The 17,500-nt window shown below is 44.3% G+C and overlaps 2 protein-coding genes across 2 annotated transcripts in view; one reads left to right on the top strand and one right to left on the bottom strand.

Moving 5' to 3' along the window:
* Positions 1–13,711, top strand: part of bin3 (bridging integrator 3) — a 76,171-nt gene extending 62,460 nt beyond the window's left edge. The window contains exon 9 of the mRNA XM_063195749.1: positions 11,358–13,711. Within this exon, the coding sequence (XP_063051819.1) occupies positions 11,358–11,504 (147 nt within the window). The 3' untranslated portion in view covers positions 11,505–13,711. The remainder of the gene's footprint in view (positions 1–11,357) is intronic.
* A 606-nt stretch (positions 13,712–14,317) lies between these two features.
* acsl2 (acyl-CoA synthetase long chain family member 2) overlaps positions 14,318–17,500 on the bottom strand; it is a 41,179-nt gene continuing 37,996 nt past the window's right edge. Inside the window, exons 19-21 of the mRNA XM_063195750.1 lie at positions 16,878–16,979; positions 15,929–16,000; positions 14,318–15,573 (exon numbers count right to left, since the gene is read on the bottom strand). Coding sequence (XP_063051820.1) covers positions 15,433–15,573; positions 15,929–16,000; positions 16,878–16,979 — 315 coding nt within the window. The 3' untranslated portion in view covers positions 14,318–15,432. The remainder of the gene's footprint in view (positions 15,574–15,928; positions 16,001–16,877; positions 16,980–17,500) is intronic.

Below are 17,500 nucleotides of genomic sequence, written 5' to 3' on the forward strand. Positions count from 1 at the left end.
CTTTGCAAGATGGAGGTCTGAAATAGTTGAAAACATAATTTTTTGTCATGAAATCATATTTTTTCTGAATATTTAGTGTCATTTTAATCGGCCAGAGCACCAAAATTCTCAGTACCGCAACATGATATCACAATAGAAAAAATATAGGTTGTTCACATATTTTTGACATTTCAGAGCAATGTTACTAACAGAAGTACTGAGAGGTGTATAGAACACAAATACTGTATTTTGTATTTTAATATTGTTTTCTATTTTTATGATTTTTTTTCTCATTACCGCAACATGTTTCTTAAGGCTATTTAGGCTATTTAATTAAATAAACATCATGTACCTAGATTTTAATACAGATGAAATGTGAAGAACTACAATTTATCCTAATACAATTACAAACTAAATATAGTTTTGCAACATTAAAATAAATTGCAAATAAATATGTGTTGCGGTAATGAGAATAGTGGTGATCTTGCACTGATTTAGTTCCTTGGCAGGCTCCCTTCTGGTGTCCTAACCCTCAACTGTTGGGGAAAATGTAGACATATTGTATTTTATTGTATTTTAGTCATTTAATTCACTTCTGTGAATATTTTGCCTTTTCCACCACAACTTAGTTCAGTTGTTGCGGAGTATGAGAAAACTGTTGCGGAGTATGAGAAACCATTGCGGTATATGAGAAAAACCATTGCGGAGCTGAGAAAAACCATTGCGGTGTATGAGAAAAAGTGTTGCGGAGTGTGAGTGACCTTAAGCTTCTTTGATCTTTGTGGAGGGCACCTTGATGTCTGGATAACTTTTGTTAAATATTTGTATTAAGACTTAAAAAGACTAAATAATTACCAAAAGAGAACAAAATATACATTATTTTAACAATGAAAACTTTGTGTATCGGTAATGAGAAACAAAAAGTTGTGTAGGCACCTTGGCAACCAAATTGTGAACATTTATCTGGAGAGATATAGAATGAAGAGCCATCTTGGTAGCCATCTTGGGTGTTATGGTAACAGGAATCCCCCCATACAAAATAACTTGTTTTTTCTGTTCCTTCTGGTTTTAAATGATGCTTAAAAATGTTGCGGAGGCTGAGAATTTTGGTCTTGGCCAAAGTTGACCAAAGTTGTTTTTCTTAATATTTTCTCCTCTTCTGCGAATGAATTCCTAAAACTACTTATGTATTCACTGTCACTATTTAGTTTATAAGATGCATCTAAGTTCTGACTTCTTTCTTTATTAAAAATATAAAATATTTACACTTTAAGAGTCAAAATTTAGCAAAGGACGCGTTGCGGTACTGAGAATTTCACAATAAATTGTAAAAAATATATATTTAAAATAATCATATTGTTCTCCTTTTATTATTTCCCTGATAGCCCATGCTTATATGTATATAAGCCATTTTTTCTGAATTGGATAGCATTTACTCATTCCCCACAATGGTTCGTGCCACCTCATATGTCCGATTTCGTGAGAATCACACTTTGGCTGGGCCCAGGACAAAGTCATTGGAAAAGCCCCCCACTCAATACTTACAATACATGTACATGTACAAGACCCATTCCTGATTCCTGGGCCCCTTGTGTCCCTGGACCCGGAACAACTGTCATTCACCACCTAGTATAGGCTTGGGGACCCCAAGCGGCTGCCTGCCTAGCCTGGTGACAAGATGCGCCTCTGCCTCTGCCTCTGCCTCTGCCTCTGCCTGTGCCTGTGCGCGTGTGTGTGTGTGTGTGTGTGTGTGTGTGTGTGTGTGTGTGTGTGTGTGTGTGTGTGTGTGTGTGTGTGTGTGTGTGTGTGTGTGTGTGTGTGTGTGTGTGTGCGCGTGTGTGTGTGTGTGTGTGTGTTTGTTCTGTTGATCTGTTTGTCCAATTGTAGCGGAGGATAGGTCCTCAGGGGTGTGGCCAGCTAACTCTCCACTCGTCTCCTCTACCTGGTCAAACAGCCTAATGTGATTTGCAACACACACACACACACACAGGCAAGAAATGTGTGACCACCTCAATGGCTGTGGGTCACATGTCTCTTTTCAGAGGTGAATGTCTCATGTCTCTTGTCTCCCCAGAGGTGAATACCTTCTGACTCCCACATCAGAAGTAGAGAAGAAGAGACCAAATGTTTTCAAGCCCAAACAAGAAGCCTAAACTCTTTTGAGTGTATAGTAGCACCTTTTAAAAAAAAAAACACAGTGCAAAATTACTTTTTTTTACCAACAGAGCAAAGGACAAGAGAGGTGAAAGCGAGAGAGGAGGGGAGTCATTGAGAATGAAAGAGGAAGGAAGTGACAGATTAAGGAGTGAGGCGCTAAAGAAGTGATGGAAGAGTGTACAGGTGTGTGGGTGGTTGGCTATTTCTCTTGGCTCATTCTCTCTCCCTATCCCCCTCTCTCTCTCTCTCTCTCTCTCTCTCTCTCTCTCTCTCTCTCTCTCTCTCTCTCCTTCCCCTTCTCTTTGTCTCTTTTTCTTTCCCTCTCTCCTCCTTCTGCCTCCTTCTGTCTCCCTCCCCCCCTCTTTCTGTGTAGAACCTGTTTCTGCTGCTCTGTGGTGAGTTTGAGTGGCTGTGAGGGTTTGAGTGGTCAGACTGAGGTCTGTATGAGGGTTTAGAGTGGCTGTCCGCATCTCTCCCTGTGTCCTGCGGTGACAGTGGTGACACAGGTGGTGACTGTGGTGCTGGCCAGTGGTGGCGGTAGCGGTTCCAACTGTCACCTCTGCCTTCTCCCATCTAGGGCAGCTGACACCTTTGGCCGGGCCCAGAACAAAATCATCAGAAAGGACCCCCAACCCAAGGCTAACAATGTAATTAGGATCCCAACTTTGGGCCCCCTCTCTCCCTGGGTGTCGACCTCCCTGTCTGAGTGACAGTGGTTTGTGACTGACCATACACCCACGGAGCTGCAGAGCAGGCGATGCTGGCACGGTCCTCTTGCGTGTTAGTGTAGCGGCGTGCTGCGATGATCCCAGTAGTGGCTCAATTGAAACGAGGGAGTCAGGAGGATGAGAGGAGTGTCAACTGAGGTAATCTGTCTGGCCTGCTCGGGATAAGCCCTGTGCCTGCCGTCCACCATTCAGTCAGAGAGGGGAGGTGAGAGAGGAGAGGAGAGGGGATTAGAGGTGATTGGGTGACGAAGCTAGTCAGTCACTGATGGTGAGAGGGAGTTGAGAAGGAGAAGGAGGAGGGATTGGGCGGAAGGGGATTGGTTGACCTGGCCTGTCAATCAGTCATAGAGTGAAGGGAGTTGATGGGATTGGATGGAACCAGTTTATGTGGGGGCCTATTACTTTGTGAGGGAAAAGATGAAGTGAGGTGAGGTGAGGGAGTGGAAGTGTGACCAGGCTAGTCAGTCAGTCAGTCAGTCAGTCAGTCAGTCAGTCAGTCAGTCAGTCAGTCAGTCAGTCAGTCACTCACTCACTCACTCACTCACTCACTCACTCACTCACTCACTCACTCACTCACTCACTCACTCACTCACTCACTCACTCACTCACTCACTCACTCACTCACTCACTCACTCACTCACTCACTCACAGGGAGGGAGGGAGGGAGGGAGGGGAATGATGGTGAAGGAGGAGGTGGGGGAGGGGGTGTTGCGGGGGCTGACCAGGGCCACGTTTGCTTACTAAACAGCTTATGATGGCTGAGCCGAACAGCACTGTGGGACACCAGCAAAACAAATGTGGACCATTTTAGTCTTGCGTAATGGTCACTTAGCGGCGTAACGCAACATAACCCAGTAAACCACTGTCACAGTCAGTCACCATGACTTGGTCCTCCCTCCCCTGGATGTTTGTGGGACAGGAGGAAACACTCACAAGAGCTTGACTATAACGGTCCAGGCAGATGAATAGAGCAGTTATAGTAGCTTGACTGTATTAGTTACTGTTGTGTATGGAATAAGCTATTGATGGTGATACTGCACTAGCACAACGCTAACCGTATCATGAATGGACTGCCCACCCATGGGGAAACGGGTTCGAGCCGAAGTGGATTTGGGTCATTTCGCAGCCCCGCCCCCTCTCCCTCCCACTTACTTCCTGTCTTCATATTCACTGTCTCTGTCCTAATAAAGGCAGAAAACTCTACAAATATAGAAACAATAACAAACGTCAGTTCAAAGCAGACTTTGTGAAGAAAAAAACCCCACAAAACTCTGAGGACTACTTAATGCCCATTTTTTTGCATGTTCAAATAAGGGCAAAATATTAAAAAGCACTCGAGTCACAAACAAAGACCAGACCGTGTTAATTTGCTGCTATTTTAATTAATGGGCATTGGCATTTATAGGCCATATGCGCAGTCATGGGTCTCGCCCAGTAGCTAGTGAAATTGTCCTTTTCCTGCTCCTGGTGCCAATGGCCATGACATCACAGCGTCTGTAGAAACGTGTGTAATCGGGCCCTATTCTCTTCCAGTCAGACAGGTTTCCAGCCCTTCCTGCATTACCTTTGATCCCTGTGATGTCTGTGGGACAGTAAACCGTAATGGGAGCTTGACTTATATGGGTCAAAACAGGTCAGAATATAGCAAGTCATGGTAGCTTGACTGTATGGGCAACTGCAGTGTATACAATATTGATATCATATGCTAATACGCTCATGGTGAAGCGCTGAAACTGTTGGCACCCACCCAAAAGAAGTAACAATTTTCATTGCAAGCAGGATCTGTCATTCTGAGCATGATATTTTGTTTTCATGTCCAGTTAATTTGAAAAAAATGACAAGAAAGCAGTATTTGACTTTGGACATTACAAAAAAGGGAAAAGGGTCTGAGTCAACAGCTAGGTCCAGACTATATGCCCTGTAAATGTCAGGACAGATTTAATTAAAATAGTTGCAAATTACCCCAGTCATGGGTCCCACCCAGTATGTAGCTAGTGAAATGGTCCTATTCCGGATGTTGGTGCCACATTGACCATGACATCATGGCGTCAGCAGAAACGTGTAATGTGTAATGTGTAATCCTCTTCTGTTTCTGTTCCTGTTAGACAAGTTTGCCCTTCCTGCAACTCTGCGCCTTTTATGTCTCTTTCTGTCCACTTACACTTTCTTACTTTACCGTTTACACATTGGTCAAGAAGCTCCTGGAAGAGTTGCCTGGGACGGTTATCATCCTGGAAGAGTAATTCCTGCAATTCAGCACCGTTCAGTTTACCTGCTCTCTTGACACAATGGCAAATAAGCTTGTGGAAGAGCATTATTCATGCAATTCTAAACTGTAATGGACACTCTCTTCCACACAAACCACTTTCTTGGAAAGAATGTTATCAATTCCTGGAACATTCCAGATCATACCTTGCTTGCTAGAATACTCCCCCAAGCTCCAACCTGTGATGGTGAATGCTGTGGGCAGGGTACAGAACACTTCATTTCGGGAAAGTAGGGGGAGTTTATTGATTGAACTTTTCTAAGAAAATTGAGCCTCCGGTGTGAGTGCAAAGCGACTGCAGGAGCCCAAAGCTTCATTTAGTTAGTAATCTGTTGTGTGTCTGTGTGTCTCCGTTGCTTTCTTGAAGAGGAAGTAGAGGCGGTGAGTCAAACTCTCCCATGAGTGTCCTGATGATGAAGAGTATGTATCCCACAAGAACACACCAGGGCCTGGCTCACAAGCTGCACAGCTGTTAGTGGAGTCTGCACTAATCTGCCGTGGTGAGGGGGGGGTTCTATGGCAAAGCAATACAGTCATAAGGGACAAGAGGGGAAAAATGAGAAAAAGAGAGTGAAAGAGTGTATAGAGAGACAGAAAGAAAGAGAGGGAAAGCGCACATATGGAGAGATGTAGAGAGAGCGGGATATACAGGTAGAGGGAAAGAAAGTATATCAATATTGAGAGGTATACAGATGGAGATAGAGAGGATTCGCTAACGGGTAAAAAGACAGAAGTGGGCAAGCGCCGTTGTGTGTGTGCGTGTGTGTTCTCTCTGCCACCCACACATGCTAATCAGGCAGAAGCTACAGCATCTCCTGTCTGACCAGCTGTACGGCCTGTGTGCATGCGCGCAGGGATGTGTGCGAGTATCTGTATATTTGGTTGTGGACAGAAAGGTACAAGGTCAAAAGGTCATTCTAGCAGTGAATTTGGCCATGTCAGCCTCTCTATAAGGCTCTCTCTGATTAGCTGAGTCACAGCCTTCCTAGAGGTGTGTGTGCGTGTGTGTGTGTGTGTGCGTGTGCGTGTGTGTGCGTGTGTGTGTGTGTGTGTGCGTGTGCGTGTGCGTGTGCGTGTGTGTGTGTGTGTGTGTGTCTGTCAGACAGACAGACAGACAGACAGACAGACAGACAGACAGACAGACAGACAGACAGACAGACAGACAGACAGACAGACAGACAGACAGACAGACAGACAGAAAGAACCGTGAATGGATGCTCTCAGAAGGGTTATGTATTCGAATTCCATTATCATTGCTTCATAAATAAAGACACACGCATACACTCACATGTGTGCACACAATTACAGAGCCTGGGTGGCCTGTGTGACACTCCAGTCCACACACACACACACACACACACACACACACACACACACACACACACACACACACACACACACACACACACACACACACACACACACACACACACACACACACACAATATATTACCCATCAGTCATTCACATCACACAGTATCCTGTATTTGTGCTTGTTTGTATCTGAAAGAGCTCTTTGTATGAGCGTGTGTTATGGATGTGTAGCGAGTATATCCTAGCGATGAGTTATGACCCTCGAGCCCCAAAGTACTTCAACATGAAGGGGCCGTGTGGAATAACCGGGTGTCACGCGTGTAATCCTGAACACCAGAGAGATTAATAGTCTCTGCACCGCTAGGGGTTTATGCTGTGCGGACCACACACGCACACACGCACACACGCACGCACGCACGCACGCACGCACGCACGCACACACGCACACACGCACACACGCACACACACACACACACACAAACACACACTCCAGTTTGCCATGCTGCCTACTGTTGCCTCGGGGTGACAGCAGATTACACACATGTTATAAATGAAGAGGTGCCCATGAGTTTGGATCACGCACGCACACGCACAAACGCGCGCATGCATGGAGACACGTGCACATACGCACTCAAATACAGACACAAGCCCTCTCTCCCTCTCATTCACGCACGCACGCACGCACGCACGCACGCACGCACGCACACACACACACACTCGCACTCGCACTCAAATCCATCCACAGCAGTAGCGCCGGCAGCAGCAGTCTTGCCTGTATACACTGGGTTGTATGTTTGTGTTATGGATATTTAGACTACTGCCTTTACAGGCAGGGTAGCGTTGCCCTTTGAACCCTCCCCTCCGTGCCCCCCCCTCTCACCATGGTAATGCAAACCACCCCCCCTCTAGCACAGTGCTTGCTTGATGTGGTGGGCTGTCTGCCACTGTTGTAAACACACTGTGTGTGTGTGTGTGTGTGTGTGTGTGTGTGTGTGTGTGTGTGTGTGTGTGTGTGTGTGTGTGTGTGTGTGTGTCTTTCCTTATGTCCCTGTGCGACTCTGCAAGACGGACACACACACACACTTCCCCTGTCGTTGGTATCCTGTCTGCTGCCCACTGAATCCTTATTTCAGTCTTTGATGCCACTTCCGATCAATTATAGCTAATCATACACTGCCACCATAATACGCCATAATACCCATTTGTCCCTCAGCACGGTATGGCAACACCGCACAGCACCCGGGGGAAGTCACCGCGCGCGCGCGCGCGCGCGCGCGCGCGCGCGCGCGCGCGCGTGTGTGTGTGTGTGTGTGTGTGTGTGTCCACTTAAGCGTGCGTACGGCGTCACAGCACCCGGCCTGTTTGCATTATGCGGTTATAGGCAGCACATGCACACACACACACACACTAGGACACACACACTAGGACACACAGCACCGGGCCTGTTTGCGTTACGCGGTTAGTCGTTTCTCCTCACTGGAGAGGATGTTTTTGCACAGCTGATGTTCCTTGCCGCTCCTTAGATGAATAACCCACCAGGCAGTGGCTGATTACAGCCAAGCTGTGTGTATGCGTGTGTGTGTGTATGCGTGTGTGTGTGTATGCGTGTGTGTATGCGTGTGTGTATGCGTGTGTGTGTATGCGTGCGCGTGCATGTTTGTTTGCCCGCGTGCGTGTGTGTATGTGCGATAGTGTGCGTGCGTGTGTGCGATAGTGTGTGCGTGCGTGTGTGTGTGTGTGTGTGTGTGTATCCAGGGGTTCCGGAGGAAACGTGTATTTGACACCAGAGAGTAAAATCTGGGTCCTGTCAGCGCACCTCATTGTGCTGCTCCTCGTTTATCAGCAGTGTCATGACAGAGGTCACCGTGGTCCACACAGGGGGCCTTTTAATCAAACAAATTAAAGGATACAATTTTAAACAATTAAACACGTCACGCAAATTTAAGTAAATTCTGCACACTGTTCCCTCGACCATTTATGCACAATAAAATATATTTATTATATTATTACTTACTTGGTTTCATGATAGATACTGGCAGCGGGAATGGCATGCAGAGATTCCTGCAGTTTGTTTAATATAAAGTTTTTAGTTTTAGTTTTGATCCAGTCCGGGCTGACTAGTGATTAGATGTGTGCAACATACCCTGACACTGCTATTCACCTTTTTATAAACGATATAATTATTATTATTCTTATTATGTTTAATCTTAAAATGTATCGGAGGATTAAGAGAAAGATCTCACCTGTGGTCTGTTTTCCTTAAAATGCTTAAAGCTTCTCAATAACCTGAACAACAGTTGAACTTCCAGAAAACACGGACACACGCGCACACACAGAGGAGGTGAAGCATAGAGTAAGAGGAGGAAGTGTAAGACTAGCACCTCTGTCTCGTTTTAGTTGCTAATTCCAAACATCACCCATCACCGTCTTCTACAGTACATATGTGAAACATTTTGCTTTCATATTCCTTTTTACAAATCCAACTAATTTCCAAATGTGATTTTTATAATTACAACAAAAAATACATCTCACTGAATATTCCTTCACTTTAAAGACCCCAACAAACATCTTTGTAGACTTAATTAGGCAAATAAAATGAAAACATATATTCCACAGAATTTGTCCATATTATTTTTACTTTTGCAATTAAGTGTTGCAAAAGGAGTTGTAAAAAAAAATGTAAAAATGTCAAGGCTCATCAGACTGCAAAGGGTTAATAACGTCTAAATTTGATATGGTTTAAAATTAACTTCTAACTTCAATTTCAAAAAATGATGTAGCCCTTTCACACTGACTGCACTATAATTTAACCCGTTTCTAACCTGACTTTAAATTAGATATCTAAACCAGCATATGTTAAATACTTAATTTTTAAAAAATCGAGCTTTAAGCTTTATTGGTCGGAGTTAAAGCAGTTCCATGTAATTAATTCATGTCGGAAGCACTGAACACAGGTACCACGTATTGCTGTTCAGATTTTTTCCCATTTGTTTGTGTATGTGTTTTTTTCTTTTCTTTCCTTTTTGTCTTTTTTAATCGGATGCAATATGCTGAAGCCAGCCGTCAATAAAAATAGCCTTACCAACACGAGTATTCAAATTTAGCTCATGGCCTATAGCTCTTCAGTGTTCGCACTCGCCCGCCCGCTCTCTCAAACACACACACGCACACGCACACAGATACACACACACACACACACACACACACACACACACACGTGTGCATGTGGAAATACACGCGCGGAGACGCGCATGCACAAATGCATGTGCTAACACGCACACACACATACACAGCCTCCCCCGTACTTGCTGGTGTTGTTACACACACAGTATTGCTGAGTGTTACGGCGAAGGCTGTGTGAACGGTCCTGATCCTCTTCCTCTCTCTCTCTCTCTCTCTCTCTCTCTCTCTCTCTCTCTCTCCACTGTACTGCCGCCACCGCGCTCTCTTTCTATCACTCCGCTGCTGTTGGTGTAGTTGCATCGTTGCATGAATAAATATCTTGTGTGTGTGTGTGTGTGTGTGTGTGTGTGTTAGTGAGTGTGTGTGTTAGTGAGTGTGTGTGTTAGTGTGTGTGAGTGTGTGTATGAGTGTGTGTGTTGGTGTGCTAGCGTGTGTTAGTGTGTGTGGGTTTGAAGGGGCCTGTGTTTTCCCTCAGCGCTCATTCTCAGCCCACCACTATGGAGCCTTGTAATGTGATTAAAGTGTATTAATCATCAAAGGCCGCTCCCCTGGGATCCTGACTCACGGGCCGGGGGTAGACACACACACACACACACACACACACACACACACACACACACACACACACACACACACACACACACACACACACACACACACACACACACACACACACACACACAGGCAGGGGTGGGATGGGATGGGATGCAGTTTGAGATGGTGTGTGTGTGTGTGTGTGTGTGTGTGTGTGTGTGTGTGTGTGTGTGTGTGTGTGTGTGTGTGTGTGTGTGTGTACAGTGTTTTCGGGGGTAGAGACGGGGTGGGATCCATGTGTGTGTGTGTGTGTGCGTGTGTGTATGTGTGTGCGTGCCAGGGGTAGAGGGGTGGGATTGGTGTGTCAGAAAAGCTTTCAGGTAACAGTGGCGCTCCGCTGCTGTACTGTGCTTGACTGGTGCAGAAGAGGCAGGGTCACCTGCCCACTCAAGTAAAGCAGATCAGCACAGATGATGAGGATGCTCTGGCTGATTTTACCATTTCTCTCCTTCACTTCTTTTCTTGTCCATTTTTCATTATTTCATTCCTTTCTTCACTTTGTCTTTAAAGTGTCTGTTTTCTTTGTTCGTATGATGGGTCGTTTGTTTTTCTCATGCACTGAAGATTTTGCTTAACTTTTCTCAGCTTTAATAATCAGCTATTAGAGAGAGAGCCTTGATGTTTTTCTGTCCTTCCTTTTCTTTCTCCTTTTCTTTGTACTTGTTTGATGGGTGAGTGTTCCACTCGTCCTGAGGAAGGTGTCTCGTTGCAAGAGGTGAAGGGATGAGAGGAGGCCTGTGGGTTGAACTTGTTAACTACTTGGCCTTTACTTACCTCTTTGTTTTCCGACTGAGAGATGTAAACAGCTGATCCGAGAAATACGGTGCAACATCTTTAATGTGGATTCTCGTTCTGTGCCTTTCTCTGTCTGTCTCTCTCTCTCTCTCTCTCTCTCTCTGCGTCTTTCTTTTTTCATTCTTTCTTTCTCTCCCGCTGTCTCTGTGTAGGTGGTGTACTTCACAGCAGTAATAATTGATCTGAGACTACACCATACAGCCATATCATTTGTTTAATATCACCTTTCTCTCTCATCTCTTTCTCTCTCGCCCCTGTCCATTTCTTTATCGCTCTCTCTCTCTGTCCATCCCTTAAACTCTCTCTCTCTCTCTCTCTGTCCCTCTCCCTTTTCTCTGTAGGTGGTGTATTTCACGGAGATGCATAAGATCTTCAGTGACCTGACGGATCAGATCGACCAGGCCGGTCTGACGGATGAGCAGAGGGAGCGGGAGAACGAGAGCAAGCTCAACGAGCTGCGCGCACTCTCCATCGTCGCCGACGACTGAGGAGAGGAGAGGAGAGGAGTGGAGTGGGGGAAAATCTCAACATGCAGCATGAGTGGCATGCATCTACACTTGGTCTTGCTAATGTCCTTATATGCTTCCCCTCTGCCCTCTGTCTAGATCTCTCTCTCTCTCTCTCTCTCTCTCTCTCTCTCACTCTCACTCTCACTCTCACACACACACACACACACACACACACACACACACACACACACACACACACACACACACACACACACACACACACACACACACACACACACCATTGAAAAGGTTTGTTTGTTTTGGGGGGAAATTCTCTTTTTTTACTTTTTCTTTTTCTTCATTTTGAATGAAAAATGTGACCGTTGTGGTCATTGCCTACTGGCATGGACAGCCTAGACATGGTTTAGAGATTTAGACACTGTATTTTAAGTGTATATTTATTTATTTTCAGTGTGTTTTTTTCATTAGTGGTACCCTCTTTAATTTGTTAACTTGTAGAAAACAGTAATTAGCATTTGAAGGCGAAAAAGCCACCCTTTAAAGCCATCTCTAACAATGATGATGTTGGCTCGCCGCCAGCGCTGGAAAAGACTTGATTTTTTTTTCTTTTTATACCCAATCTCACGCGCTGGAAATGTGCTGAAGTGGTCACCCACTCATTCTCGAGCTTCCAGCGCTCGTCGCTCGCTCGCTCGCGTCGTGTGCTTCTCCCTATTGTCCATCATCCGTGAAAGCTTCTCGACTCGAACACGGTGCTTTGGCGTCCACATCTCACGGAGAGGAGGAGGAGGAGGAGGAGGGAGGGGAGAGGGGGGAAAAAGCAGGCCTCGTCGAAAGACTGCAATCGGCGTTTAATGGCAAGTCACTTCTATTATGTACTTTATGTGAAGTGAGTCCTCTAATGGGTTTGTGTGTGTAGGCTTCCACCAGGTTTGCCATTGGTTGTCGGAGAGGAGAAAAAAAGTTCACCTTCAATTCCAAAGGCTAAATTTGACCTGCGCTTATTTTTAATCTTTCACTCTGCTTCACGATTGTTCTGCGTCAGCCATTCTAATTTAACAACATTTGTTTCAAGAAATGCGATGAAACACTATATTGATGAATTATATACATATTTGAAATAACCAAACTGTTATTTTACATAACTTGTCTCCACAATATCTAAATCAAAACAATAGCCTTTAGGATGTTGATAATTACGTAGCTAAGTCAAAGAGGGTCAGCGGTGGCTGAAGGTTATTCATTAAACTCTATGAAGCCGCCAGTTGTGTGGAGTTTATAATTTCCAATACCCTACTCACACTTTGTGGCCCACAAAGATATTACCCATCGGAGCCTAGACGGTGCTACAGAATGTGTCTCGTGCCCTTTCAACAGGCTCAGCAGCAGCGGCCTGCATGTCACATTCTCTAAAGCAATACTGCATCGCCCTCTAGCGGTAGACTTTTTTAACTGCAACTCACTCATACAGTAGGATTGTGTCAGTGCTGTGTTGAGGTTTTGATATTTTTTTGTGTGTTCTTCGGTCTCATTTTCCGACAAGTGGGACTGTTTACTACTAGATTGTGAACTAACGTTGTGTTAAACACAGCCATAGTAAGTCATATTAAAGTGCCAGCGAAGGCCCTTTTGGTCAATTGGACAAATCACAGCTATTGCGTCAAATACCCTCTTATAAATGTTGCCTATGAAATGTAACCATTGAAAGTCTCTAATGTGAATCACTGTATGAAGGAGAAAAAAAAAAGAAATGCGTTAAGATGAAGGATTATCCTTGCTCGACCATGGGAATCGGTTGACTGTTGAAATGTTTTAAGGGAATTGTACTCTGAGAATATGTGCCTTCAATGTTGTGTTGTGGCAGTTGAAGAGGTGGATGTATCTCTATTCTAGTACAATCATTGTTTTTGCTTACAATGCTCTACTCAATCTTCTATTCACTCGTGCTTCATGTTTGATCTGTTGACAAACGCAATCATCTCAATGACATCATTGATCTGTTGGATGTATTAATGCATTGATCTGTGGGTGTAGTGTATTATATGTGTGGTCATTTGTTGACAAACTACATCATTCCATTCAAATAACTGGGAAACTGGAATTTTATTGCCATAATTGTTAACTTATCCTGAATCAGCTTTTTTCATGTAAGATGTTTTTGTGGTTAACTGTATGGGGAGGGACTAACTGTGTGTATTTGTATTAAAAAGAGTACATTTTAACTCGGTCTGTTTTCTGTCGTTGTCGATGTACTGCAAAAAGCAATCTGTCAAAAAATATTTACCGGTATATAGCACATTATCATACATAAATGTCATTCAATGTGCTAAAGAATAAAGAAAATGGAAGAAAAAACTACATTGTGTTATAGATAGTGTAATTAACTATCACCAAAGGCAGATGAGAATAAAGCTGTTTTTAATTTCCCTTTACAACAAGATACTGTTGGGGTCGTTCTAATTTAATTAAATTAGGAAAGGAAGTTGGTTCCAGCATTTTGCAGCATAATGACAAAATGCCATTTCACCCAGTTTAGACCTGACCCTAGGCACAGTAGAGGGGATTCTGAAGACCTAAGACATCTATTAGGGTGACATTGTTCAAGCATATTTACAATATATTTAGGGCCTAAGCCATTCAATGACTTATAAACTATCAGAAGAGTTTTAGACTTTTAAACAAAAATGGCCTAAACTAAATACTTAACTCTAACAGTAAAGATATAATACTACAGACACCATCAAATGGATTGAAATTCATGAAGTGTAATGTATTTATCTTTCTCATTTATGATTCAGAGAAGAGTCCCGTTCAAAAATGACCAAGACGTGACAAGTGTATTTTCTTTTATTCCTGATCAGAGTCATCAGCTATCCAGACATCCTCTATATACTGTATACTGTATATGATTGGATATTAGTCAAGTCATGTGATTGTATCTTTATTGTTTCCTACATTCCATTATGTACAACAAAACAATGCAACAAAGAACAACTTTTCCATTTACAGAGACGCAGTATAATACACAAGCTGCATAAATTACACTGTAAACTCCCTCATAACTCAACAACATAGCAGGGGGAAAAATGGTCCGGACTGTGTGTGTGTGTGTGTGTTGACACTTCAAATATTTTTCAAACGATCAATGTGCAATATTTGTCTTATTGTGGCGGTTTCTGATAGGGCTATGCGCTACAGCTAAAGTAAAGTAAAGTGTCCCAACAAAAAAAAGACTGCTCGCATTGCTGTGGATCATTTCCGGAACATTACTAGAGGAGGAGGATGGACGGATGTGCGGAGCCAGGGACTAGTGCTGCCCCGAAACCACATACCCAGGATAGGATACACCGCCTGGGAATCTCCATCACACACACACACACACACAACCTCCATATCAGAAGTAGATGTGGACTACGATGAGAAAGTGCCTGATTATTGCCGTGTGTGTGTGTGTGTTTGACAGAGAGAGAGAAAGTGTGTGTGTGTGTGTGTTATTGTAGTCTTGTCAGTGAGGTTGGCTATTATCAGAACAGGACAAGAACAGAATGTCCAACAAATGACGTGGCTCCCCAGGGTACCATAGGCAACATTCTTTGAGAACTCTGGGGCTCTGAAAAAAGCAGCTCTGAATACACAGAGTGTGGCCGGAAGTCTATAAAAGTGATCTGCTAAAATGGCTAACAAGATAAACTCAACTCCACTCCACAGGCCTGACAACAAGACCAGTAGACATCCCAAGCAGCAGAACAGACTTGTTATCAGCTACCCCGGTCTTCTGCTTCTGTGTGCGCGCCCTCGTGTGTGTGAGAGGGGTCCCCTGCACTAGGTGCCAGTATATGTGTGTGATCTACCGGTACTCCCTGGAAGGCCCTACGCAGGTGTGTGTGTGTGTGTGTCTGTGTGTGTGTGTGTGTGTGTGTGTGTGTGGGAGGGGGGGTTCCCTGCATTAGGCAGCTGTTTTGCCGTACATGCGTGCGATCTGCTCCTGGAAGGCCTTGCGCAGGTCCACCCGTCGACTCTTCAGGGTGGGGGTCAGCAGGCCGTTACTGATGCTGAACTGCTCCGGGTGTAGGTACAGGTCCTTCACCTGACAGTCACAAGGGCCAATACTTAGAGCAATAACAAACCCAAATATTCACAAAGACACTTTTTTATCTGGATGTCAAGTATGACTTTTGTCAATTGCACACTGTGGCGAGTTACAGCAGGATTTTATTTCCATTTCAAGATGCAGCTGTATTGCTCACCCTCCTTGAGTTGTCAGTACCCATGGCAGTGACACACACACAAAAAATCCTGGCCCTTTCTGAATGTTGACACTTTTTTAAAAAAAATGTAAGCAAACCACGCCCCCATTTGAATGGGCAGAAATTGGCCAGAAGAGTTATTCAAGTTCTTTTGCTTTTAATCTTTTAGTCTAGCTGTGAATCTGAGCCACTGACCTGCTCAAAGGACTTGAGTCCGGCCTCTTTGCCCACGCTCGTCATATCCGCCAGGACCGCCTTCTTCACATCCTGCACACAGAGGAAGATGATCAAATCAACAGCAAACAAAGATGGCAGTCTGAACCGGGTTGTAGATAACGTGTCAAGCCTGTGTTAGTGAATCTGAGGAAGACTGAAAGATCGAAATACCAATGAATAAAAAGAAAAAAAGAACTTTAAAAAAAATGGTTCGCACTCTCCATTGGACTTTTTTTTTAAGTCCCTTTTTTGTTCAGCACCAGGGATTATGCCCAAGCAAAGTCAATGTGAACCTGAACCGGGCCCCCTGGCCAACACTAGATACATACATGTCATGCTGTGTGCACTTTTTTGCACGTGTGTGCATGCATGGTGCATGTATCAAAGAGGGCCAAAGAGGGTATGTATAACACCAGAGTTTTTAATCCATCCATGCATCCATTCTGCCTAACTTCTTTCCTTGCTACTTGAAATCTTGCAAATTCAATGAGAGCATTATTTTCTTTCCCAACATTATTGGTTTCACACTCTTGAGAACAGGTAAGGTACAAGATGCCAAGCATGCAGTAAAAGCCACCATTCCTTCATTAGCACCAGTACATTACACAAACAAGTAAACAAGTAGCCTACATACGCATGCATCTTTCTTGGGTGGAAAAGCATGTCGGTAAATTGTGAATAAAAATCAATATATTATGTAAGGCAAACAAAAATACTGTGGGTGAAAATGGATGGGCCTAATGCTACACTTGACTCAGAAGTCAAAAAAAGCAAATCTGACTCATTTACAGCAGAAAGTCAGGAAGACTTAATTCCACCCTCAAAAGTAATTGTAGATCTTCCAAGCAAATGTATTTTCTCTAAACTTAACCATACATAAATACGCAAGCACGAAGGCACACACCACGCTGAGGTCAGCGCCACTTACTGGGTTCTGACACAGCTCCTCGTACGATCCCACAATGCCTCTGTCTTTGGCCCAGTCTATGAAGACCTCAGGGTCTGGCACCACTATGCCCACCAGGTGCGACTAGAAGTGGAGAGAGAGAGAGAGAGCACAGGGAGTACATTAGAACATATTGTTAACGGTCTTTAGTGCAACTGCAAAAAGAAGCGGTTGGGGGGTGGGGGGGGGTGGGGGCACATTAAGGGTCTTCAGTATGACTAGAGAAAGAGAGAGAGAGAGCGCGAGCAAGAGGAGCACTGGCAAATATTAAGGCTCTTGAGAACGACAAGAAGGCAGAGCGGGTAGAGGAGAGGCATTAGCATATTGTATATTGTTCAGGGTCTTCCTACATGTATAGGTTCACACCAGAGAGTACATTACACACATAATGCAAAGCATAACCCTTAGAGATCACCTGCTGTAAACATCAGACCATCTGCATGTGTGTGTTAATGTGTGTGTGCTGTATGTGTATCTAGTGTGCATGTGTGTGTGTGTGTGCTGTATGTATACGTATCTAGTATTTAGGTTGACCATTGCTTTGCCCTGAATAATGTTTGCTTTTTGAATACTGCTAGAAATAGTTCTGAGATAATTGGCTAAAT

Source organism: Engraulis encrasicolus, chromosome 3 (genome assembly GCF_034702125.1).
Source record: "Engraulis encrasicolus isolate BLACKSEA-1 chromosome 3, IST_EnEncr_1.0, whole genome shotgun sequence".
In the NCBI taxonomy this organism is placed as follows: Eukaryota; Metazoa; Chordata; class Actinopteri; order Clupeiformes; family Engraulidae; genus Engraulis; species Engraulis encrasicolus.